Genomic DNA, 26606 nt, shown 5'->3' with positions numbered 1-26606 from the left:
GCCCCCCCCCCCGGACCCTCCTTGCTCCCTGTCCCCTGACTGCCCTGACCCCTATCTATCCCCCACCCCTGACAGACCCCGGACTCCCATGCCCCATCCAACCCTCCCCCGCTCCCTGACTGCCCCCTCCAGAGACCCCCCCAATCCCTAACCACCCCCCTGGGATCCTATCCAATCCACCCTGCTCTCTGTCCCCTGACTGCCCCCACCCCTTATCCAACCAGGGCTGGCTCCAGGTTTTCTGCCGCTCCAAGTGGGGGAAAAAAAAAAAGCCGCAGCAGTGCGATTGTGCCGCTCCACTCTTCAGTGGCAATTTGGCGGCAGGTCCTTCGCTCCGAGAGGGACTTGCCGCCGAATTGCCGCTGAAGACCCAGACGTGCCACCCCAATAGCGGCCGGAGTGCCGCCCCTTAGTATCCACACCCCACCTGCCTAAGGCTCTGGGATGGAGTTTGGGTGCTGGGTGCAGGCTCCGGGCTGGGACAGGGGGTCGGTGTGCAGGAGGGGGTGAGGGTGCAGGCTCTGGGCTGGGGGTGGGAGAGTAGGATTGGGTGAGGGGTGCAGGCTCTGGGAGGGAGTTTGAAAGTGGGAGGGGGTGCAGAGGGAGGGGGTGCAGGCTCTGGGAGGGAGTTTGGGGATAGGAGGGGGTGCAAGGGTGAGGGCTGTGGGGCTGAGGATGAGGGGTTCATGATGCAGGAGGGGGCTCAGGGATGGGGCAGAGGATTAGGGTAGATGAGGGCTGGGGCTGGAGTCGAGGGGTTTGGGGTGTTGGAGAGGCTCAGGGCTAGGGCGGAAGGGCAGGGTAAGGGCAGCCTGCCCTGCCATTAGGGAATGGGGGGCACTAGGACCCTGGGGCAGCAGACAGCAGTTGAGCAGGAATGTGCTACACCAGCAACACAAGCAGGCACGGGAGAGGCCCGCGCCGCTTTCTTTCAGGCAGGGATGCTCCGGGGCAGGGAGACCCACGGGGGGGGGGGGGGGGCGGGGGGGGGGGGCCCGGGGGGGGGGNGGGGGGTGGGGGGGGGGGCGGGGGGGGGGGGCGGGGGGGGGGGGGGGGGGGGGGGGGGGGGGGGGGGGGGGGGGGGGGGGGGGGGGGGAGGGGGGGCGGCCCGGGAGGGGGGGGGAGGGGCCAGCGGCTTGCTGCTACCGGGAGAGTGGACCCATTTGCCCACCCCTGCATTAGGGTGTGCCTGTGCACACCTGGCACACCCCATGCACACACCTGTGATACCACGTATGGCATTGGTCACTGTCGGAAGACAGGATACTGGGCTGGCTGGACCTTTGGTCTAACCCATATGGCCATTCTTATGTTCTTATGTATGGTTTGCTTTGCCAGCTGCAGGAGTGTCTGAAATGCAATTTCTCCACTGGAGTGTTTCCACCATGACACTGGAATTTATGCATCATGTTCCTGATGCTCATAGAAATATTTTTTACAATTGATATAAAAGCACTGCAGAGTGGAATGACATCAGGGCAAATGCCCTGCACCCCGTTTCAGTGCCCCTTGCCCACACAGAGACAACTCTGCTGGCCACTGATTGTTCACAACAAAATGTATGAGAGCTTGTTTCTTCATTTTTGTACCAATACCATCACCAGAAACCTGACCATTCTGCCTTGTTAGCCCATGAACATCCAACCTAGCAGCTTGGGCAGCAGTAAGTGATGGAATCACAACGTATGTCATTATGATAAATTACATGTGATATAAAAATGTTCTATTTCTTCCTTTCCTGTTTTAAACACATCCCAAGACCAAACCTGAGGATCTGCTCAGCCAGTGTGTTCTGAACTCCCCAGGTGAGTAAGCACCTACTCTCCCATTCCGTGCCTGTGAGCATACAGAATAATAACAAATTCAGCATCATGAATAACACCCTGTCTTTGTTCTATGGGTTGAGAAGAGGCAAGGAGACATTTGATGGCCAAGAACAACTAATGAGCCACACTTGCTACTATAGTCTCTAGTCTTAGACCAGCTTTAGATCAAGTGCAGTTGCACTAGCAGAAGACAGAGAAAGAGATTAGCCAGCTGATTTCTGTAAACATCCTTACCTGTTAAAGAGACCATGAAGCCTTCAAATTTGCACACCCTTTTGCCGAGCACAAAGAAGCCATTGATATTATTCGAGAAACTGATAGTGCTTCCAAAGAAAGTCACCAGCAGATCAGCCACAGCCAGATTCACCAGGATGTAGTTCAGTGGGGATCTGAGTTTCTTGTACCTGATGGAAACTACAATGACCAAACCGTTCACAAAGGAGGCAGAAAACACTACGATGCCCATGAGCACAGCCACCGATGTGTAGATGCTTCTGGGAGCCAGGTGAGGCCACTGTGGACCATCAAAGGCACTGGGAGTTCCGTGTTGCACAGGAGCCTGAGAAGTGTTTGAAACCTGCATTTCTCTTCAAGGGGCTGAAAAACATACACCTGCAAAGACAAAGCAGGTGACCTATCTGAAAGGGCAACAGACCCTCTTTATAAAGCCAGGGGCTTAGGGACCCCAAAGAGGATCTGTAGATTAAAAAGGCTTAAGGTGTTTTAATACAGAGTTTTTATAATCAGCTCTTTACTCATAAGGGGATAGAGAGTCACTCACAATCTGACGGGTGAAAGCGACATCATTTAAATGAGTGGATTTTGATTGTGCTTTTTCTAGTAATGTTAATGGCTGCAGACACATTTTTATAAACACAGCCTTTTTAGAGCCTAATCCCCACCAATGTTGTATTTGAGTTGCCTGGCATATAAATGATCACAATCTCTTGTGTGCTCATGGTGGTTATTGTATTTAACTTGCATTTCAATCAGTGGGCTTTGAGTGCAGGAATTGAAATACATAAATTCTGGTAATATTATTATTAATTAGTCTGTATTGACACTAGCACCTAGAGGCCCAGCCCCATGGAGCTGGATGCAATACAGACATATCACAAAGAGAGGACCAGCCCCAAAGAGTCTGCAATCTACATATAAGACTATAGACAACAGGTGGATAAAACAACAGTTGTGGGGAAGCACTAGGAAACAGTGAGCTTATACCAATCAGCATTAAGGGTCCCTCTAGGGGGTGTAGGGAGCAGAATAGTCCTGGATGTTGTAAGTCTGTGAATAAATACGCTTGGTCTCTAATGAGAGAGACAGTGGAGTTTTTTTGGTTAAAGTGCTTGCCAGGAAATATGGTCTTGCTGACTGTGTACCAGTGGTGTTAGGTTAGGTTGGCTCACCCTGGTGACTCTGCACAGAACACACCGTCATCAGAAGGTCAGCGTTTCCTAAACAAGAGCACATCATCTTTCAGTATATTGACCTGCAATGGGCCCAAATGAGATTCTGTGGTTTTGGCTCAGAGAGGCTCTGTGACATGCCTGTACTGCAGCAGGGTAATTGTGATTCCAAAGGGGAAATCATGTTCTCCATTTCCTACCACTTACCACCCCGTCCCAAAATCAGAGGCTGGGACTGCATTTGGCTCATTTGGGTATTGATACCAGGAAGCCCCAAAATGTGCTAACACTGGGGTGAATTCTTTAAAGTGGCCAGTGGAAAGAAGCCCTTGGGCTCTTCTCTGGCTGAAAGGTCAGGCACAGAGAGCAGTTTATGTCCTCATCAGAATGACCAAAATTGTAAACCAGGAAAGGGCTGGCTTCATAGATTGGTAATGAAATAGCTGGGCACACAAGGCTGTCCCATATAGTGTGTGCCATTGCTTCATGGACTCCTTTTGTGTTTTTTTAATAGGGTTTTTGAGAACAGAGCCTGCTTCAGCTGCTGAGGGGTTTGCAGCTAAATCAAACCACCTTGGTATGTTTTGGTTTGGAGTGGTCCTAATCTAGTGAGATGTGTGTTAATAAGAGGCATGTGTGTGAGATTCCAGCCTGCAAGAGACCAACGCAGGCCTGCTCACGCTCATAGACTTTTTTAGCTAGACCTCCTGCACATTGCAGGCCTCAGAACCTCACCCACCCACTCCTGTAATAGACGTCTAACCTCTGGCTGAGTTACTGTAGTCCTCAAGTGCGTGCCAGGAAATAGTCTTGCTGACTGTGTATTTGTCTTGTAATACCAGTGTAGATATAAGATTAAGGAGAGAGATAAATGAGGTTGGTTAAAGCAGGCTAAATCAGTTTTGCTATTCAGGAAGCTGTGGGTAGTGAACCACACAATAACCCTTTCAGACTTGGTCTCGGTGGACCCAGTGCTCAGATTTGTGGCCTAGTTAGGTTTCTAAATGGCCACTAGCCCTCTGTTTGCAAATATAGATGTCTAACTTTACTTTTAGATGTTTCTCTGAGGCTCATCACTGTAGTGTTTGACTATATCACACCTGTTAATGATCTTAGCCTCCCAGCATTCCTGTGAAGAAAGGAACAGTTGTCTCCATTTTACAGAGGGGGGGAGGGTAACTGAGACACTGTGCTTAAGTGATGTGGCCAAGGTCACACAGGAATGATTCTGACAGAACTAGGCATCCAAGCCACCTCTGCTGCATCTCAGTCCAGTGCCGTACTTAGACCATCTTCGCCTTTGTAGCTCAATGGACAGTTTCCTTTGAAGCGCTTCAGTTTTTTCCTGACTGTATATTAACAAACAGCAAGGAAAGAACAGAGCAGTGGGCCCAGTTCTGCATCCAAAGCTACCAAATTATATAAATGGGAATTTTAGGTGGGTAAGGTTGCAGCAGGATTGGGCCTTCAGTGTTTTTAATAGAGGACACAGGTTAGAACTGAATTGAAAAGAATATATATGAAATGTCTTACCTAGACTGACGGTACTACAAAGCTAGGGAGCTGTTCTAATGATCTGATTGAAGTGAGATTTATTGTCCAAACCTGCTGGGGAGGAAGAGACAAAGAGCAGAATACAAACTATATGCAGCTTGGCAGCGTTAGTTGGTAGATTTAGGGGGCGGTTTTCAAAAGTGCCTAAGGAGCAATGTCTTCACTGACTTTGAATGGGATTTGTGCACCTAAGTCCCTTGGGTCCTATTGAAAACATCCTCCTTAGAGTTTGTTACTGTACGGTGAAAATATCAATGTGCATGTGAAAAGATAGCTGCAACGTTAATGCTCCCAGCCCTCGTATGCCTGATTAATTATTGCTTGTCTAGTACAGTTTTAAATATTTCAAGTGAGGGGGCTTCTCCCACTTGCCCTTGGAGAGTATTGCACAGTCAATGAGATCTTGATGTTAGGGTGTTTTTTCTGATATTGAGTCTAAATGTTCTGTTCCTTGTCTTTGTCCCCTTTAGTGATACCTCCCTGGACTGCAAACCAGTTGTTGCATGGAGTCACAGAAATGCTCTTAATCTTTTAGGACAAACTTTCAAACCCTGTATTTGAAATCATGCCCCCCCCACACACACACACTTGGTATGTCTACTGACTGTTTTCTGCAAACAGGCTTGTAAAAATCCATATCTGGGTGTTGTGCCTGCAAATTATTTAGTGCCAGAGGCTGGTTTGAAAACATGGCTTTGTATAAATAATAATAATACCTTGCTCTTATGGTGCTTGTTATGCATTGATCTCAACATCTCAAAAGGCGGTCAGTATCATTATCCCTACTTTACAGGTGGGATCCTCAGGCACAGATAGGAGAACTGACTTTCTCAATATCAGCCTGTAGGCCGGTAGCAGAGACAGAAATAGAACCTATGGCCCTTGATTCCCATTCCAGTGCTTTATCCACTAGGCAACAGTGTCTCTAACTGCATTAGCTATAATGGAAGGTAGGTGGAGTCTATTTCTTGAGTCTCTATATGTTCACAAATCAACCTCATTTTACATAGCTGAGAGGTCAGCTCCTGGCTGCCTTACACACTCGAATGCTCTGGTGGGGTTGAGTAGGCAGGGATGCAGTACCGTGTACTTAGATTGTTTTCTCTTTGGGACGGGGACCATCTTTTTGTTCTGTGTTTGTATAGCGCTTAGCACTGTGGGGTCCAGGACTGGCGCTCCTACATGCTACAATATAATTTATTAATATTATTAATTAATTAAGCATTTTAAAACACAGTACAATGTCCTGTGTGCCTGGGAGCCAGATCCCAGCAGGTGTAAATAGATACAGTACAACTCCCTTGAGTGCAGCTACTTTGATTTACACCAGCTGAGGATCTGGCAAATGGCGTTGTGATCGTGCGATGGAATTAAATATAATCTGATATTTTAAGGGGACTTTCTCAAATTATTTATGACATTTAATATGTAGCATCTTATTCACCAGCGTTGCGGGTATGACGCTGTGAAACAGTCACTCAGTGATTTTTTACATATGAAATATATTTTCAGTGGCTCTGATATACAGCAGGTATTGCTGGTCCCGGGCAGGTATGTTCTGTACTGAAAATATTAATTCTTGTGTGTGAATGAGCAAATACGAAAGAGGAATAGGTTTGGGAACTTTGGTATTTGTGAGCATTACCCAAAATGCACTGTAGGAGGGGAGATCTTGATTTTAATAGTATATGCCAAAGCCAATGCATACGCAGCCTTTATTTTTATTTTGTTAAAAAGACAAGTCAAACCTAGTACATTAAATAGAATACATGCTCTTCCCTGCTTCATAAATTCAGTCCAAAAATAATATTTAACCTTTGATGTTACAACCAAATATTAATACAAACACAGAGGATTGCAATAAAAACACCAGCCAACCAGTTTTACGATGCAAGTCAAGACCTAAGCATCTCCCCTATTCCCAGGAGGAACATGGAGGTCACAGAGAATAAGGGTGCAGGAGTATTAGATACAAGTAAGAAAATTACAAAAACAACCTTCTCCAAGATGTATGTGGTAAATTTGTCCCAGGGTACTAGCTGGAGAACTCTAGTACATGAAGCTGTCCTTAGACCAAGACAGGCTTTAGATTAAAAGCTGAAAGGCAGACACTTTGGGCGGGGCGGATGGGAGGGGAAACAAGGTTTGGAGCACTATTAATGCCCATTCAGTCCGTCAGTTTTTAAAAACATACTTACTCTACAATCCAGTAAATATCTGCATTATGGAGCTGACTGTTGAATAGCTGAGAATCTGCTGTGGCTGGCTGGAAAATCTCTACTAACTGTTAGAAACTGCAATGCATTTGGGGCAGCTGTGTAAACATAGACACTGACTTTTTTGTTGTTGTCATTTAGCTCATTTTAAGCAATATCAAGAAAAGCCTAATGCTCAGTTATTTCTTTGTCTATAGAGTGTGTGAATACAGGAAGCAGTTGACAGTGCTGTGAATCGCCACATAAACTTCTGATTTGCAACTGGAGCTTTTTTGTAAGAACACAATCACGCACTTTGCAACAAACAGAGGATAGCTAGCCAAGATGAGTTAAGTGTCCAAATCTAGTATACATTTAGTTGCATATCCTGTATTAGGCTAAGCAGTTGATAAGTTGGTCCTATGTACACTGATGGGAAAACACATGCAGTTTGATATTCAGTAACAAAGAAGGACTCATGAGAAGGGACTCTTGAGACTATTCAGTAGAAGGTTTGAAATTCAAAGTTACTGCCTTCATTTGAGTTGCTGAATAAAAAAGGCTAGTATTGTTAAAGAGCCAGTGCTCCCTAAGCTAGATGCCACCCTCTAAATAGGATCTTCACCTCTGGTACCAATTTAGCTACTCAGCGTCCTGAATTCTGAATATAAACCCTTGGCAAATAAAGTTAAATCTTCCAAATCTACAGAACTCAGCTCAAAGTAGAATTCCACAGGTAGCTGTAATCTCATCTTTTGTATAAAATGACTTTAGAAATATTTCCTTGCTCATTTATGTAGCTTTTATTTGAACAGGAAATTCACAAATTTTTCACTGCATTCCTTACCGCATATTGGAAATATTATTTATCAATCGTCTTAAGAGCCACAGAGTATGTTGTACCATTTGGTTAAAAAACCAACAACCCATGCACTGAAGCACTCTCAGAGCAGCCATATTCCTTTTTAAATGCCTCCCTGGTAATGTTACCAAATAACTCCTTTTAGTGACACTAGTGGAAACCTCTGAACCCCACTCTGGGTTTTTCCCCCACAATTGTAGTGCTTTAATTTTTCAAAGCGATGGACAGACCTCACACTGTCCCAGTGAGGTAGATAAATATCATTTTACAGAAGGGGAAGCAGAGGGAGAGCAGCTAAGTGACTTTGCCCAAGGCCACACAGCAAGCCACCGGCAGAGCTGAGATTAAAATGCAGATGTTCCAACTCCAAAAATTAATCCATTAGCTCGTTCTGCTCTTGGTTTTAATTTTGCACCTTTGATTTCCCCCACTAGGAAATGCCTCTTTGTTGCTTAGTTCATCTACTCCTGCTGCTTAGCCCCCCAGGTGGATTCATAACTCTTTTTGAACCCAGCAGGTACTTGTAATGTCACAGAGAATATCTACTCTGAGTTTCTGTCGGGGTCAGTATGTTTTGTAAAACAATCATAAGGAAACAAAACAATAAAAATTTTTAGTGATGCACTTGTAACATTCCAACATTGTCCCATTACAAATTGGAAGCCAGATCCTGCTCTTCACTCGGCTGACTTCTGTAGGATTCCTCACATGAGCAAAACAAGCAGGATTTGGCCCTTGGTTTTACAACTGGCAAAAGAAACTTTTTTTTTTTTCTAGGTAGAATCAGCTGCCGCTGAGCAATTTTTGCCCCTGAAGTGCTCTGAAAAGGTAAGATCATAAAAAAAGTACATAAAATCCTAAATGATTCGTCTAGTGCCTGTGAAAATTGACACAACCTCAAAGGAGGTGAAAGTCTGTGTCATGTTCATTGTCATTCCAGCATCTGAGAGTTTGAAATGCGGCATAGTGGACTGAGCATGTGATTACTGTACAAATAGGGGGAGACTCAGAAGCTGAACCTTTAGAATTCACCTTTTTTTTTCCCCTTTTTATTTTGGGTTCTATTTATAAATATTAACAAATCCAACAATAAGTACACGTAGATAATACTGAAATACAAAATTCTTGTAGGATGCAGTTAAGGACAATTACTGCAGCCTTCACATTGTAGCAAAACATTGGTATCAAACATTTAACAAGTTCTTGCATGACAACAACCATCTTGCATGCAATTTATATATACAGCCCAGTTAAAAAAGACAAATACAAAATGAAAAAATGCACACATTATGTCCCACTCCACATTAGGCATAAACTAGTGTTATGGCAAAATATATGCTTAAACAAACGGTACTTTTAAAATAACTTTGACAAAAAGGGAGAGTCCCTATTATTCATGGCCATTCTAAGAGCCTCATTATCAGAGCCCTTGAACACACGCAGCTCCCATGGACTCCAGTAAGAGCTGTGGGGGCTCAGCACTTCTGAAATCAAGCCCTAAATATCCTGCTATATTTTAAAGTGCTGGAAAAGTAACATACATGGGCAAGAGAGAATTGGTGAGATCATCTAACTTGACACACTGTTAGCATTCAAATAAAATTCATGCATATCTGCATAATTCACTACAAATATTACATTGTTAAAAAGACCTAAGAAGGTTTTCCCATATCTAACAAGGTGTACTATTATTATAACTTTGAAAAATAAATGTAGGTCTAAAGAGATCTGATTGATCCCCAAAGTGGTCTTCAGCCCAAAAATACATGTTTATGAATTACTATGTAGTAGAGAGTAAAGACTTGAATGTAACTATGAACCTTTTCAATAATGCATGTGTTAAAGGCTTCTGAAAATTCTGACAACATGCAGCATTTTGCAGTTAGTTTAGCTCATTTGTGACTTCTTGTGTTTGCAGAAAAACTTGTGAACTGTCTTGGACATGGTTAGGAAAATAGAACAGTGTGGTTAATGAAAGAAAGAGAGGAAAATTTGATCCAGTGTATGGTGTGACTGGCTGAGTAGAGAAGTTTGGTTTGGGAGCTATGAGCTTTTTATTCAATTGGATCCCTCTCAATAACTCAGACTTGCACATTCCACCAGGGATTGATTGTTCTCCCACAAAACTATCGATGGTGTCAGTGGGGCAAAATCAGGGCCTAAGTCTTTGGACACTGACTGAAGCCAGACCGATGCAAAGAACAGATTTGTAGAAAGGAATGGATAATAGGGCCTACCTGGGGAGTTATGGAGTTACATACACTGTTACGAAGGCTGAATAAAGGAAGAGACAAGGCCAAATTCTCTGTCCCTTACACGTGTGTAATGCCCACTGGAGTCCATGAAGGTTGTTGTGCATGTAACCAAAGGCAGAATTTGACCCGTGGCACTTACTGTAGCATCAAGTCTGCCTCTTCTTGCCCTTCTAGCTAGTGGCAAGTCTTCGGGGGTTCTGTTCATTCTCACTAACCGGAATGAAATGTTTGCACTAACGGTAAAATCTGAAGGTAAGTTTCAGTGAAAAATAGTCCTGTTCAAACCAGCTGTTTGACAGGAAGAAAGGCAGATTCATGGTTTCCTAAAAATAGCAGCTGCATGGAAGTGCTAGTGTGAAGTCCCACTGCCTGTAATAGAGCAAGAGTAAGTGCTGGAATGGAATTGTCTGTTGATTTTCTGATCTTTCTTAAATATCAAAACTTCTCTTAGCAAATGTGAAGCCTTGTATTATTCCTGGTGAGGCTGCACGTGCTTACCGTTCCCAGGTGGACTTATATAAGGAAGCTATTGCCTTATATAGCTGCACAGCCCTTTTAGCATACTGGTATACTTCATCTAGATTATCAGACAGAACAAGCATTACATTTCTGAAAGAAAAGCAAACAGTCCTTATAGATTATTGGAGAAGACGATCATTCCAAAAGGTAGTGTTTAAGTGCATAAAGACTGTTCAGGCCCAAACCACAGAAATTGACAACCAGAAATGTGGCACAGTCGCCTCAGTAAAATAGTTCCATGTTTAATAATGCTTTTTGCTCATAGTAGTTACACAAACAAAAAGTGATCCATTCATTTTGCAAGGCAGCAAGAAGATAATTCAGTATATCAAATAGTTAGCAAATAAGTCACAATTCTAGTGCATGCAGGCCTGTTTTCTCTCAATTGACCGTGTGTATGTGTGTGTTGGAGAGAGGGGGTGCTCAGAGACACCTAGGAGAAAACCCGAGGGGAGCACACCCACTGAACAGAGAAAATCAATTGTGTCTTGTTCAGTGGTATTTCCCTGCAGCCTGACCAAGCCACTCTTTCTTGCTGACTTAGTATCCCTTTTAATGTAGTAAGTAAACTAGAAGTCCAAAGGCATGAACTGTTCCTGGTTCTGGTTGTGAGAGAGAGCTGGGCTATCTTCGGGGTCCCGGGCCTGTCTTTAGGGTCAATCGCTGAGGATGGCCCCCGGCAGCTCGTTCGTTAGTGTGTGCCAGCGCTCTATTTTCTTGTCCTTGTTTTTCAGGCAATCAAACCAGTGCTTCAGCCGCTCACCTTTGGCGTTAATTCCTAACACTACTCCACCTTAGCAGAGAGAAAGAGTGAGAGAGAGAGAGAGTCAGCTCATTCCACAGAGGTAAGCCAAGCTGTGCCAGTAAAGACAGACAGAGAAGTCTGTTACTGACACTTGTTCAGCTATCCAGCGAGATGTATGCAGTGTGACATTGCAAAGCTTTCCATGCTCCTTGGTAGCTATTGGAAACAGCTGTTTAGAGGGGCAAGTGGCAAGGGAGTCCTCACTCTCACACACAGGTACATTTTCTTCCTTTTAGCTTGGGTGGGTGGTGGCTACTAGCGAGCATGATCGGTGGGTAGATGAAAGCTTCCTGGCGAGATTATCCCGGCCCCACTTACTTAGAGCTGGGCGTGGAGGAAGGAGTACGTCTTTCAAGCACTGCTAACAGGCTTGCCTCTGTCCCATGCTGCCTTTATGATGCTGCCCCCCTCCTCTGAGTTTAATACTCTCAACAATGTGAAATGACAAGTGATTTGTTTGTCTAATTTGTTGCCATCTTGATTTAACAGGTCCCTGGATGTGGGGAGGGGTGGGGCTAGGATCTAGCCAAGCAAAGGAAAGTCCGTTCAATCCCATGCCAAAGTATTCTATGCTCAGAGTAGCAAAGATGGAAGCTGGAACAGCTTGTCCTTTTCTAAGGATCGCCCAGAGCGGGACTGCAAATGCCCCTCTGATTCCAAAGGCATAAGGAGGTAATGAACTCTCCTGGGCCGTAAATCATTATGGCCACAAACAAAATGACCACTAAATACCGTAAAGGTGGTTTGAAGCTTTTGCATTCAACAAAGACATATTAAGCCTCCACTTTCAGTCGTCTCTGGCTTTCAGAAGAAAAGGCTTTGAAAATCAAGGTGGAGTGGAGACAGGCTCGTCCTACAGGAAAGTGGGAAGCCAGAGCTGAGTGTAAGGGCTTGTCTACATGAATGCTTAGTGCGAGGGAATTACATCCGCCTGCCATACAAGTTCACTGGGGCACTTTAATCTACTCCCATTTCAAAGCAAGGCAGCAAAGTACACAACAGAATTTGCGTGTGTTGCAGCAGGGTCCATGTGGGCAGGCTAGTGTGCGCTAGATTTCTACTCCTGCTTGCCGCAAAGCTAAGTGGTCATATAGACAAGTCCTTAGTTGATTAATGTTAAAGGGCACATGCCCAAAGCAGCTTTAAACTTACTTCAAGTGTATCTTACTTACCAATAAAATCATTTGATTTTCCAATGTCGTAATCCCACACAGTGACTTCTAAGGTCTTCTTTGCCAGGTCACCATGCTTTATTTCATAACAAAATTCCTGTTGGGGAGAAGAAACCAAATTCAGGAGGCAGCATGTCATCTCCAAAACTCTAGCTATGCTAGCGCAGTGCAGTGTGGTTTTACAGAGCATCCCCAATGCAAGGATCAAAATGTTTCACAGAAAATGCTTGTAAGCTACAGCAACAAGGAAGGTTTGAAGGTGCTATTTAATAGGACTGACTGAGTGGCTTGCAGAGCATGTCAGCTGGGTGGAACAGAGGAGCAGTTGGCTCTGAGGAGCTAGTGCATAAAGAATTGCATCTACTTACTGGGATCACTGCATATGCCCCTCGGTGTCATTTGTTTTCTGGGCCAGGGAAATTCTCATTTAACAATGACGAAAAATATGCAAAGGGAGGTGAATCATGAGCCAATGCTTACGCTCTGTGTAGCGGGCGATTGAGAAGGAGAGAGCTTTAATTGTATATGACTGACACCCATTGGCCTTTCCAGGTGGTCCTACCACGGAAAGACCTAGCAAGTGGTGCACAGCAAGGTTTCTTTGTCACCTGCATTAACAGAAGTAGGTGAATGAGGAAGGATTGTCCAGTGGTGAGTGCACAAGTCTGGAATTTGGGAGACTGGGGCTCAATTCCCTGCTCTACTATTACCTTCCTGCATGATCATGGCAAGTCCCTTAGGCCCTGACCTACGTTAGACATCTAAATACCACTGAGGCTCTGGGCCTCAGTTTCCAGCATGTAAAATGAAGATTAGTAGCACTTCTTTACCTCGCAGAAGTGAGGAGGATCAATCATTAAAGACGGTCAGATGCTTGGATATGATGGAGGTGGGGCCATAGAAGTACCAAAGCAGATAAAACAAAAGCTGTGCACCCAGCTGCACTAGCATGAGTCAGGCTAGATAACCACTGAGCTCATGTGAAAAATACAACTGCACAAACCAGACTTGTGTCCACTTCCATAACTGAGATGAGGATAAAGTGCCTCTACACCAGACCCATTGGGGGTGGCAGATGCAAGGATCCCAGCCAGAGGAGGGGTGTTTATTCACTGCTCAGATTGCAATAGAAGTATTTAGAAAGGCAAGCAGAAACAGAATATGATTGGATGTCCCACAGCAGGGGAAATTGATGTGATTTATAGGCCTATCGTCTTGATGTATGAGGCGCTCATCAAAGAGAGCAGCATTTTAGCAGCTATCAAATACAGTGTGGTGCAAAAGTACCTCATTGAATTCAGGGTTTAGTGTTTTCTTTTTCACTGCTGTCTTGTGCTTTGATTTCTTGTCCTCATCTGGTTTCAAGTAGCTGTAATTATAATAAAGAACTTGGTCAGAACACACAGCCATCTAGCTGACAGTCAGCATCTCTTTTTTACAAGTTTGACCTAAGTTGTTCCTGCAGTCAGTTGAGTTGTATTCCCAGCTTTGCTGGTGACTCACTGTGTGACCACAGGTAAACTAGTGGCCTGCCTTGAGCTATGGCTTCCTCTTTTGTAAAATGGAGGTATTATTTCTTACCTACCTTGGTTAAAGTTCTTTGAGATCCTTGAGTGAAAGTCATTGCAGCAGTGGAAAGTAGCCGTTGCAGCAGTGGAAAGTAGCATATTGGCCTCTGGCTTTAAAAAGAGGCACTGCTTGATCTCGCCCTGAGCAGCTGTTCAGATTGTACTAATAGTGCAATGGTCATACCACACTCCAGTCCCTAGAGGTCACTAGAACTGCATGCACTGCACAAGTGTGCTCTGAATAATTCCTGCCTCCAGAAATGCTGGCTTAAATCCCAGTTAGCCATGCATCAAAGACTCTAAAGTAGAGTACCAGTCCATGTCCAATGGCACAAATCTAGATCCTTGCTGAGATACAAAGAACGTTTGTGAATGAGAAAAGACATCAGTACTGCCATCCCCAAGCATTCAAAAATCTTGAGTTGGGTTCCTAGGTCCAGTTCAGTGCAATGTCCACTAGGTTATGGTGCCTTCTAAAGAAATACTAACTTTAAAAACCCCCACATTTCTGCCTGAACTGTTTTTTACCCACTAATGTTACAAGCATCACCTCAACTCACTTTTAAATAGAGTAGTAGGAACAAATATGCTGGACAGTACTTTGCGTGGAGCCAGTTTGTTCTGCTGTTTGTGTGCGTGTTACACATAGCAAAGAAAAATAAAATAAAATCGTAAGGGAAGAGTGTTGAGCCTGAAATCTTTTAAGATTCACGAAGAGTTAAACGTAGTTCAAGTTGACACTGCGCCTTTAAAATCAGTTCTGTTTTCCTCTCATGTTTTCCGTATCTCACTTGTATTTAGGATTTATGCATAAAAACAGCATACTTTTCTAACGGCTCCTGCTTCTTAGTCATGCCCTGAAGCCATAATCTCCTGTTTGTGTTAGCACAATAGGCAACTGCCAAAATGACTGTGTGGTAACAAACAGGGAATTATATTACTTTGGAGAATATGCAGCCGGAGCCAGTGAGCACTTAAAAAAACCCCAAGGATTTATTTTTATGAAAAACACTCCCATTCATAAAAAGCAATTAAGTAAAAAGCAGAAAACATAATGTGATTGATTGCTGTGTTAACACCATTACCAAAGCAACACTTGAAGATGGCATCAAATTCAAAGAATAAATCTAACATTGCAAACTTTCTTCTCAGTGACTGTAACGTAAAGTGTGAACAGAGATTGTCACCTGGCCAGGAAGTGCACCTTGCTGGTGGCTTTCACCACCTCGCACAAGAAGTGGAAGCAGTGCCTGGCAACCATTCTGCAATACCAAAGCGCGAGGCAGATCATGAGGAAGCGGATTCATTCATGTTCTTGCATGTTGCTCATTCAAAGTAAGCACTCAGAGTAAACAGGGTGCTAATGTGGCACTTGGACTCAGATATTGCAGTTCTTTGACCAAGGTATTGCCAGGGCCGGTGCAAGGAAGTTTCGCGCCCTAGGCGAAACTTCCACCTTGCGCCCCTCCACCCCCCAGCCCTGCGGCAGCTCCCCGCCCACCCACACCCTGGGGCGCCCCCCCCCGGCAGTTCCCCCCCCCCCGGCACCAGCTCACCCCCCTGGGGAGCCGTGCGGCAGCTCCCCCACCCCAGCTCACCTCTGCTCTGCCTCCTCCCCGAGCACGCCGCCCCCGCTCTAATTCTCCTCCCCTCCCAGGCTTGTGGCGCCAAACAGCTGATTGGCGCCGCAAGCCTAGGAGGTGGGAGAAGTGGAGCGGCGACCGTGCACTCAGGGAGGAACACGGTAAGAAGAGAAGGGGAAAGAGAGCAAAGAATTGGGGGCACCGCTTTTTGGCGCCCCCGAATCTTGGCACCCTAGGCAACCGCCTAGTTCACCTTAATGGTAGCACCGGCCCTGGGTATTGCTCTGTTCTCAGGGTAGATGAATTCTATTTCAAAACTGGGGTTGGCCAAAAGAAGAGCTTCATTCCCATGCCTAGAGTTGCCTTGGAGCTGGGACTGGCCATGTGTCTGATGGTGCCAACTCTTAAGCTGTCAGGAGATGTGACTATTTCAACTTTCAGTGCAGGGCTGGCCTTACCATGAAGCGAACTGAGGCGGCCCCTTCAGATGCCAGACTGTGGGGGGAGCGCCACTAGGACCCAGAGTGTAGAAAATTGTGTCTGCTCTTGGTGCATATGTATTCTCTCTGCTCTAGATGCACAGAGATGGTGGAGTGCTGGGCTGGAGGAAGGAGGGCACAAGAGACATAACTGGCAGGCAGGAGAAAAGGTGAGAGGAAATAACAAAGCAGCAGGAGCTGCAGGGAGAAAGAGGAGGAGGAGCCTCTTATGTACCTCTCTAGCACCCCCAGTAGCCTGGACTGATTCACACCAGCTTCTCAGGGAGCTTCCTGTTTCCTGTTGCTTCTCTAAACCCACTTGAGGAGAACAGGCAATCAACTGAAGTAGTAGGAGCCAGTTAGGCCCTTAAGACGCTGATCTCTTCCCTCACTCAGGCCCTGCTATCAGTCTGCTTATTTAACACCTTCATTTGAGTGTTGAGAGCCACTATAACTGGCACAGAACAGCAGTCATGAGTGAAAGAAGAAAACGCCCCTCTGGGGCAGCATTCAGAAAGTAAAGGAAGCTTTATTATCTAAGCAGGAAGGATCTCTCCTGAGATACATAGACACAAATGTTTACGGTGAGCCTTCCAGCCCCAGTGAGGATGTGAGTGGTGAGGAGATGCCTGATCTTCCAATTAGTCAGAGTGCAGGTGACCTGGCACCTAGTGCAGCATCCATATCTCCATTTCAAATCTGTAAAAAGCAACAACGTCCTGTGGCACCTTATACACTAACAGACAAGTATTGGAGCATAAGCTTTCCTGGTTGAATACCCACTTCGTCATGCATCTGACAAAGTGGGTATTCACCCACGAAAGCTTATGCTCCAATATGTCTGTTAGTCTATAAGGTGCTACAGGACTCTTTATTGCTTTCCATCTCAAATGGATGTAACCATGCACATTCCTGAAGAAAAGTGTAGATCAGAGAAGAGTGTGGTGGAGGTGCAAGAAACAGTTGCTGCTGAGTTTAGTTCCTTAAGTCTAGATGATCCAGGACTGTGGACCCACTTGAGCAGTAGCCTGAGGGACTTCCTTGTACTGCATGGGCCAGAGCAAGTGAAAAACTTCATGTTCCCCAAAGACAATGCAAATAGAAGTTTCCATCCAACACATTACTGGCGTGAAATCCCCAATGGTGACAAAGTAGAGAGGCCATGGCTTATGTACTCAAAAACCCAGAATGCTACATACTCTTTTTGTTGTAAACTCTTCAGTGTTCCAGCCACATGGGTTCTACAGGAACAAAGAACTGGAAAAATCTGGCTAGAAATCTGGCATGCCATGAGAAGGCAGCAAATCACAAGAGAGCATTCCATATGTGGAAAGAGCTTGAGATGAGACTAAGGTTAAAGGCACCATAGATGATCAGCATCAAGAGAAGATTGCATCGAGTCTCTTTACTGGCAAAATGTTCTGAAAAGGCTCTTTGCCATTGTGAGAATGCTTGCTACCCAAAACCTAGCACTGCGTGGCACTTCAGATTCAGCTGTATGTGCCAAACAATGGAAACTTCCTTAAAATTGTGGAGCCGATGACTGAGTTTGATGCTGTACTCTAGGAGCATCTTAGAAGAGTCACCACCCAAGAAATGTACACACACCACTACCTTGGAAAAACAATTCAAAATGAGATCATACGGTTACTGGCAACAAACGTCAAACAGAAGATTATGGCAGATCTGAAGTCAGCAAGTTATTACTCTGTTATTCTGGACTGCACACCTGACATGAGCCATACGGAACAAATTACTTTAACAGTGCGTTTTGTAACAACAACAGAACTTAGTGAAAATGTCCCTGCAATGGTGACTGTCAGAGAGCATTTTCTAGAAATTTATTGACATTGATGATACTACAGGAGCTGGTATGACAAATGTGCTTTAAAAAGCTGGAAGATACGGGAATTGTGATAGCTGACATGAGAGTTCAGGGCTACGATAATGGTGCCAACATGAGAGGAAAGAACAGAGGAGTGCAGACATGGATCCGTGAGTTAAACCCTCGAGCTTTTTTTGTCCCATGCAGTTCTCATTCATTGAACTCGGTGGTCAGGGATGCAGCATCAGCTTCTAGTAAGGCTAATGAATTTTTTAATGTAATTCAAAGCATCTATGTATTTTTCTCTGCATCAACTCATCAATGGCAAATTTTGAAGCAGCTTCTAGGACCATCCTCTCTGACACTGAAACCACTGAGTGCCATACGATGGGAAAGTCAAGTGGAGGTGATAAAAGCCTATCAAACACCAAATTGGGAAGTTAGATGATGCCATAGTTGCCATTATGGAGGATAATGCTATGACAGGAACTGTTCGTGGGAGAACAGTGGCAGAGGGAAATGGAATCACCAGAAACATAGATAACTTCACATTTCTGTGTGGCTTAGTGTGTGGCATGACATACTGTTTGAAATAAATGTTGTAAGCAAGAGACTCCAAGGTGTTGACCTTGATATATTTGCAGCAATGAAACAACTGGACAAAGCAAAGTCATACCTACAGTCTTACCGGTCAGATGAGGAATTTCAAAACATTCTGAAGAGTGCACAGAAGATGGCAGAGGAACTTCACACTGAAGCTATTTTCCCACCCATTCAAGAATACAACAGTCACCGAAGAAGACGACATTTTGATTACGAGGCACAGGATAATCCCATAAGAGACAAACAACAATTCAAAGTTGAATTCTTTAACCAGGTGCTAGATTGTGCAATACAGTCAGTTGAAGAATGTTTCATGCAGCTCGAGGAACACAGCAGTATATTTGGGATGTTGTATGATATTCCAGAACTCCTCACTGTACCTGAAGGAGACCTGCACCAGCAATGCAGGGCACTAGAGACAGTGTTGACACATGATGACATGTGCGATATTGATGTGAGTGATTTAGGTGATGAACTGAAAGCCCTTTCAAGATACATTTCAGCAGGATCAACTCCAGAGACTGTTCTGGAATATATGTGCACAAATAAGATGACCACCCTCTTTCCAAATGCTTTTGTTGCTCTGCGCGTACTTCTAACACTTCCTGTAACAGTTGCCAGTGGAGAACGCAGCTTCTCCAAACTGAAGTTAATAAAAACACATCTACGCTCACAATGACACAGGAGAGGCTGGTCGGCCTTGCAACATCTCAATAGAGCATGAGCTGGCCCAGACCTTCAGCAGGAAGCAGTTCAAATCTTTGCAACCAAGAAGGCACGGAAAGCACCACTTTGATTATTCAAACAGATAAAAATGCCGGTATTTACTATGCAGACAAGAAAAGTTACATTTGCTGTTCAGGCGTTTGAAAGTTAAGTGTTACTTAAAATTTTTGAACAAGGCATTTTAAGTTATTCGTTCTCCTTTATTGGCTTAGATAGCAGAGCAGTACCATAAGAGGAGTAGAACAGGAGGAAGGCAGAATTGACACCTTTCAAAATTTTGGCCCAAGCAAGGGAGCATCATTTGAGCTCCCCGCCTCAGGTGCCAAAATGTTGTGGGCCGGCCCTGTTTCAGTGCATGGGAAAAAAGAGATGGTTGAAGACAGCAGCTGAGCACCCAGAGAAGTGTCTGGAGACAGAGTTTAGAGCTCTTCTCCTGCTGCCCTCTCCCTCTCCACCCCCCAAACCAGGAAAAGGGGGAGGGGAGCTCCAGCATGCTTCTCACATGCACACATTTGGATACCCCAACCCCCAGACTCACGGCTTTGTGTCTATGGCGTGCAATGAGGCTGCTTGTTCTCAGTTTCCCTGGCCTGGTCTCAGTGGCATTCACAAAGCATGCCCATTTTCTGCTCTTTTGGTCTTAGTGAGTTGTCTGTTGTATGAACTGAGCATGCCCATTCTCAGCAACTTCTCTCCGCTGGTCTCAGGGCTAGATGCCTGTGGCATGCCCATTCTCAGCTCCCTTACAGTCACATTGCTGTTAACCTGTGCTATAGACCAAGTAGACCTGGTCTCAGCACTGGGGCCCAGCTCCACAAAGGGATTTAGGGATGGCTATGCTGAGTATTGCCACACCTAACTTAAAAAAAACAAGGAGCACCTTAGAGACTAACATTTATTTGGGCATAAGCTTTTGTGGGCTAAAATCCACTTCATCAGATGCCTAAGATGCCTCAAGTACTCCTCGGTGTTTTTGCTGATACAGACTAACACAGCTACCACTTTGAAACCTGCCACCTAACTTTAGATGCCCAGAAAATCACTAGTGCAACAACAGGCTCCCCAAAGACTGAGTTAGGCACTTAAGCTCCCTTGTCACTGAAGGGGGAGAGATAGTGACCTAAGAATGGGACCCACAAAAGCCAGCACTCTAGGCAGAGAACTTCCTGAGCTAACCCCTGGGAGATGATGAGAGGGATGAGTACTAAGTCCTGCCTTTTGCTGCTTGTGAGCCACACAGGAACCCCTCTCCTTGAGGCAGGTGACTTTGGTGCCTAAACTGTTTCTTGTGAGAGCATTAGGCAGCTGCCTAATGCCCCCAACCAACTGAGGAGAGAGGGGGAAGGAGCCAGAGGCCTTCTACATAAACTGCAGCCCAGTGGTTTGGATACTTGCCTAGGATGTGGTTCAATTCCCCAGCCTGCTTTCTGAGGAGAGATTTGAATAGACTTCTGCTGTCTCTCAAATGAGTTCCCTAATCAGCTAAGGGATGTTGTGTGTGGGTTGCTCTTCTTCTCTTGCTGAAGTTGTTCCACTTTAATTAATTAATTGGAGGATGGGCTATACTGATGGTGGGGGCCCCCTTCTCACCTGTTGGAGCTGTTCTGCTTTACTTAAGTAGTGTTTGGGCCAGCCGAAGAGTTAGAATCACTCCCTAGGAGGTGGGGTAGTCTGGTTCAAATCCTGGTTCTGCCTGTTAAAAGGATTTGCACTGGGATTCGCTGCCTTCCAGGGGACTTCTCAGTGAGGTGGGAGCTCCCTGTTTGAATCCCCTGGCTTTCTTTGGAGGAGGTTTGTCCCAGAGAAGGGGAGAGTGTTTGAACAGGGATGTGTCGTTTCCTTCCCCCCTCCCCCCGCCCCCAACGTTGCCTGGGAGGTGGGTGAGTACTCGGACCAGTGCTGTTAAATGTTAATAAATTATTTAGAAAAAGGGTAAACCGAGAGGTTGCAAAATTTGCAGATGATACAAAATCACTCACAATAGTTAAGTCCAAAGCATTACTGTTTTGATTACATAGTTGCATTATCAGTTGTATTTAGTTCGCTGACAATTTTGGTCAAAATTAGACTATGTTCTACAAGCTATGGCCCTTTGTATGATTTTTTTTTATTGGATGCCCCATAACATTTAAACATCATGTGATATAGAAAAACTGCACCACTTGCAGCATCTCCATCCACCCTGGGGATGACCATCAGATATGTGCCTAACTTGATAGCAATGAAATGTTTCTAGCTTATGGGTTACCCCTTAGTGCCCAAAATGGGTACAGGTTGGTAGAATAAACCCAGCTCACACAATTAGATCAGTAATGTCACCATAAATGAAGCCAAAGTCCCTTTGAAATGAAGTATTTCCAAACCTGCTCTAAAAAGGGTTAATGCCATGATCATCCTTTGCTGAAAAGGAGGGTTATTACATAGCCCTGAGACCCCAGCCATACCTGCAGCGTGTTCTCACATCATCATAGGCGTTGGCAGCCTTTGAATCTTTTGCATGAAAACAGTCCAAAAGGTGAGTGGCTCTTTCTGGATTCCAACCAGCTAAGAGCTAACGGTGTGATATTTGAGGCCTGATTTTCAAAGGGGCTGAACACCAGAGTTCCCAGAACTCCAAGGAGACAAGCAGGTGCTTCACCATAACCAGATTTGCATCAGATAGTAAAATACACAGGAGTACAGCAGCCCCCTTTAATGGAGTGGCACCTTTTACAGGGGCATGGGGCAGGAGTCATTCCTACCACTGGCACAGGTGACCCACAGCAGACAGCAAGAGAAGAGCTGTGTGCATCCCAGCTAAGGAGCAGGGTATGGTCCCTCCTGTGCAAATGCCTTCATCTGGTTTCCAGTCCACAAAGACTCTGCCTGCTGCTACAGGGATGCAGCCGACAGGGATAGGAAATGGCATAAAGATACCTTTGGCACTGGGTGTGTGGGCATTTTTGTCAGACCCCTTATCTTCATGCCATACAATTCTATCAGCAGGAGCCTTGTTTTGGGTGTCACATCACTTTAAAACAGCTCTTTGGGTCTTCCAATAACGGAAGTGTGTTTCAGGGAGGGAGAGCCCGCGCTCTGATGGGGATCGGCACATGGGCGCTAATGAGCACAGCATGCATGGCTATCCCAGCACTTGTCGGTGGAAATTCAGTGACCGAACTCCACAGTGGAATCTAAAGTTAAGCCAAGTTATCAATGCTCCCCAGTCCCTGCACCCGTACAGCCTGTGCACAGCTGATAAGAGACAACGTACAATCTGAGAAGCCCCAGCAGGGCAATAGATCAGTCAGGCACTAATCAAGTTGTACTTGAAAGGGGAGGTCAAATCACATTGAGAACATACCGATTTAAAACTCAAATAGAACCCAAATTGGGCTGCCACTTCCCCCATGATTTACTAGGAAGGCTACCAAAGCTGAGGGCTGCTTTCCCCATGGGCTGTATTTACATCCTGACTCCTATTCCAAGGGGGAAAGCAGCAGCACACAAATATTGCATGGCATTCAGACAATATTTTAATATTGGGTTGCTCTATACCATGCACATATTTCCCCTGCTCCATTTACTATGCAGGGAAAGTGCTCTGGTTCTCCGAATGCTAGAAACTCCAGATCTGAGTCTTCATACAATAGTTTTATGGTCTGGGAAGCTCCTTGGAATATCATTTTCTCAGGCCTGGTCTACACACGAAAGGGGTTATGGTACAGATATACTGATACAGCTATACCAACCAATTCTCCTAGTGGAGAGACAGCTAATACCAGCTAACGAGTTATTTTGCTGGTATAGCTTATACCAGTTCCCCAAATGAAATAAAATATTCTGGCAAAAGGACATTTTTGCTGATATAACAGTCTGCACTGGGGGTTTTGCTGGCATAGCTATGTCGGCTAGGGAAGTGATTTTTTCACACTCCCAGCTGACATGGCTATGCTGGCAAAACTTTTAAGTGTAGATCAGGCCTAAGACTGGCATCTTCAAGAGCCAGCGCTAAAGGGAGAGAGGGAGCTTTCAAAAGAGTACATGTTATTTGGAAGTAAGGGCTTGTCTACATCGAAATGTAGGACTGGAATGGACCTCAATAGATCATCTAGTCCAGTCCCCTGCACTCCAGGAAGGACTATGTAATAACTAGACCATTCCTGACAGGTGATTGTCTAAGCTGTTCTTTAAAATCTCCAATGATGGAGATTCCACAACCTCCCTAGGCAATTCCAGTGTTTAACCACCCTGACAGTTAGAAAGTTTTTCCTATTGTCCAACTTAAACGTCCCTTGCTGCAATTTAAGCCCATTATTGCTTGTCCTATTCTCAGAGGCTAACGAGAACAATTTTTCACCCTCCTCCTTGTAACAACCTTGTATGTACTTGAAAACTGTTTGGCCCCCCTTAGTCTTCACTTCTCCAGATTAAACAAACCGAATTTTTTCAACCTTTCCTCATAATTCATGTTTTCTAGATCTTTAATCATTTTTGTTGCTCTTCTCTGGACTTTCACCAATTTGTCTACATCTCTCCTGAAATGTGCCACCCAGAACTGGACACAATGAGGTGAAGTCTTATCCTCACGGGGTAAAGTGGAAGAATTACTTCTCATTCTTGCATACAACACTCCTGCTAATACATCTAGCTGAAAAGTCAGCCCAAAGACCATTTCAGGTATCCTGGATCAAAGTACATTTTCAGAGGAACAAAATCCTGCAGCCTAGAGTGTTTATTAATTAGAGACTGGAAGGTAAAACTTCACGGAAATAAATCTACTCTGTCCTGCTGGAATCTGCCCTGAGGAATGAGGAAGCTAGCTAAATCACATGCCACTGACTTCTGAAATTGGCATCTCTGCTCTACATGCTCTCCTTTAATTGCTTGTAGTTGTCACAGCTGGAAAGGGCTTGGCAAGGAGAGCCACCGTGAGAATGGCATGGCTATTACAAAGGAAAACAAGACAGTCTGCCAGTGAGACACCAATTAAGTAGGGAGCAGGGAGTGCACTGATCTCCCTTTGGTGAAGAAATGACACATCGTTACCTGGGTGGGATCACATTCAGAAGGGAGTGAGATGCAGACTTGATGATGCACTAAACATGTGAAAACCCTTCGCAGGGGTTGAGAGAGAGGTGTGTGTACATACACACAATACACCCACCCTACCTCCTCTCCAGAAAGTGCTGAAATAAATGCTGAGTCAACATGTCTTAATTCTCTTAGGGCTAGTCTACACTGGCTGCCGCGGCAGCGCTTTAACATGGCTTGTGTGGTCGCGGCACAGCGCTCGGAGAGAGCTCTCCCAGTTCTCTAAAAAACCCACCTCCACGAGAGGCGTAGCTCCCAGCACTTTCCAGAAGAAAGCGTAACCACCGCCCTCTTCCCTCAAGTGGCCTTCATCTGCACGTCTTGTCTTGCTGAGAGCAGCAATGTTGATGTTGTACCTCGAGAGTTCTCAGGTGACAAAAAGTGAAATACTCAAATGCAGAACAGCAATTGAGTCATCTAGTAGGGTACGGACATTCCAAGTTGTAAGAAACATTTTTGTTTTTTGACCACATTGGGAGTGATCCCTCTGGATCCAATCAGGTATGGTGGGATAGCCTTCTCCTTGGGCTGCCACCTTGACATGGTGGAGAAGCTTGCGTATACTTAAGACCTAAGTGCGATGCCATTGGGAGTCCTGTACTCCTGCTGGATAACCCATGGTGATAAGGTCAAAGGCGAGGTACCATACAAAGTGCAGCCCAACACAACACAACCCAGCATAAGACCCCAAAGGCAGAGCAGGTGGATGAAGCAGAATCACCTCTCAACAGCTGCAAAGATGGACGAAGGCTACAATGGAGGAGAAATCCCCGGTCTTCTTGGACCTCCTTGTCACCAGACACAGGCGCCTCTTCTGCCAAGATTTGTATGGCTGATGTGCAACGGCTCCCCCACATTAAACTACTCATGCGCAGGCTTCTCTCACAGGAAGAACTGTTCCCCCACCTCCACCCATAAAAGTCCTGCGGAGATGGGCGAGTGGCGACGCAGACAGGTGAAGTGATCACCAGGAGTTCCTACTCACAGGCACACATGCAGGCGGTGACCACAAGATGGTCGTCATGTGCCCCTGGACTGGGATGGGGGGATTTTCGGCAGCAGCGGTCACAGCTGAGCAAACCTTTTTAGGAACCTCTCAGCTCAACTCAGATGGGGAAGGGGCTAGAAAAGGTGCTCCAATATAAGAAGCATAACATATATTATGTGTTATGAGAAGCACAACATAATATATTATGTGTTATGAGAAGTTTATGTAGAGTTTGTTATGTTTGTCTTTCTGTATATATATTAAAAATGAATAAAAAGTTAATAGAAAAAAAAAAGAAAGCGAAGACAAGGAAATTAACAAACCGCATTCTGAGAAGGGATTTTAATAGAACAAGACCACCCTGTGGAACACAGCAAACTTCCTTTGTGGGATAAAACCATCTTACAAGATTGAATCCGATTGTCTCAGTCATTGCTCAGCATCAATACACTTGACTTATTAATAACTAATCTACTATGAGCACAACAGCCATTTCACTGCCACAAAGCCTCAAATGTCGAGTTCTGGGCGTTTCTCTCTCACACAAACAGTGATTTAAAATTGAGGCTGGCAGGACACACACACAGCAGAGAAACCAGCAAAAGCTGAAGCAGCAACAAGAAAAAAAAATCAGAACTGTCACAGGACTGGTACAAAACACGTCTGCAGTACAGGGCCTTTCACAGAATAGACTGTCTTAAAAACACCCCCACACACTCAACCTTCCAGGTGAGATGGAGGTTTCCAGGCTGCTGTGAAGAGAGATTGATTTCAAAAGAAAGAATATGTTTTCCTTAGTTCTTCTTAGCTTTGTAATTGCCTTTTGAATTATGTTGTTTACTCCTGACCATGAGCACATGCCAAGTGAACAGGATACTTGGAGCAACTGCTAGTTTCTTCCCCACCCCAAGTAAGCACCAGGTTAGGTGAACGCACAGCTCACCTGCAGAGGAAAAGCTGAGCTCCTTGTTCCATTAGAACAAAGACACGATCCACACAACAAAACAGCTTCAAATCTTGATTTTAAAGGGACGCGCCAGCCTGAATAGAACAACACTTCTCCTGAAACCAGGTGCACTCCAACTGAACCCCAATTCAGCAAAGCACTTAAGCATGTGCTTAACTTCCAGACCCAAAGTCTAAGAGCAGCCTCCACCCTCTTGG

The 26606-nt window shown here is 45.1% G+C and overlaps 2 protein-coding genes and 1 long non-coding RNA gene across 7 annotated transcripts in view; 1 reads left to right on the top strand and 2 right to left on the bottom strand.

Annotated features, from left to right (window-relative positions):
* The window catches only part of LOC117867643 (pinopsin-like), an 8418-nt gene extending 5978 nt beyond the window's left edge, over positions 1–2440 (bottom strand). The window contains exon 1 of the mRNA XM_034752846.1: positions 2061–2440. Within this exon, the coding sequence (XP_034608737.1) occupies positions 2061–2409 (349 nt within the window). The 5' untranslated portion in view covers positions 2410–2440. The remainder of the gene's footprint in view (positions 1–2060) is intronic.
* LOC117867644 overlaps positions 1–15636 on the top strand; it is a 28587-nt gene extending 12951 nt beyond the window's left edge. For 2 of the 5 annotated variants that reach the window (XR_004643455.1, XR_004643454.1), the window contains exons 6-10: positions 1760–1805; positions 7203–7333; positions 8624–8674; positions 11355–11465; positions 15318–15636. This is a non-coding gene — a long non-coding RNA (uncharacterized LOC117867644). Of the gene's footprint in view, positions 1–1759; positions 1806–7202; positions 7334–8623; positions 8675–11354; positions 11466–13149; positions 13249–15317 lie in introns of all 5 variants that reach the window. The other 3 variants (XR_004643456.1, XR_004643457.1, XR_004643458.1) reach the window with 3 other exon arrangements.
* The window catches only part of DOC2B (double C2 domain beta), a 147822-nt gene continuing 127701 nt past the window's right edge, over positions 6486–26606 (bottom strand). Inside the window, exons 7-9 of the mRNA XM_034752836.1 lie at positions 13885–13966; positions 12598–12694; positions 6486–11413 (exon numbers count right to left, since the gene is read on the bottom strand). Coding sequence (XP_034608727.1) covers positions 11277–11413; positions 12598–12694; positions 13885–13966 — 316 coding nt within the window. The 3' untranslated portion in view covers positions 6486–11276. The remainder of the gene's footprint in view (positions 11414–12597; positions 12695–13884; positions 13967–26606) is intronic.

The sequence above is a fragment of the Trachemys scripta genome, chromosome 18 (assembly GCF_013100865.1).
Source record: "Trachemys scripta elegans isolate TJP31775 chromosome 18, CAS_Tse_1.0, whole genome shotgun sequence".
Taxonomy (NCBI): Eukaryota; Metazoa; Chordata; order Testudines; family Emydidae; genus Trachemys; species Trachemys scripta.
The sequence above is the reverse complement of the archived record's forward strand: the minus strand, read 5'-3'. Positions and strand labels throughout refer to the sequence as shown.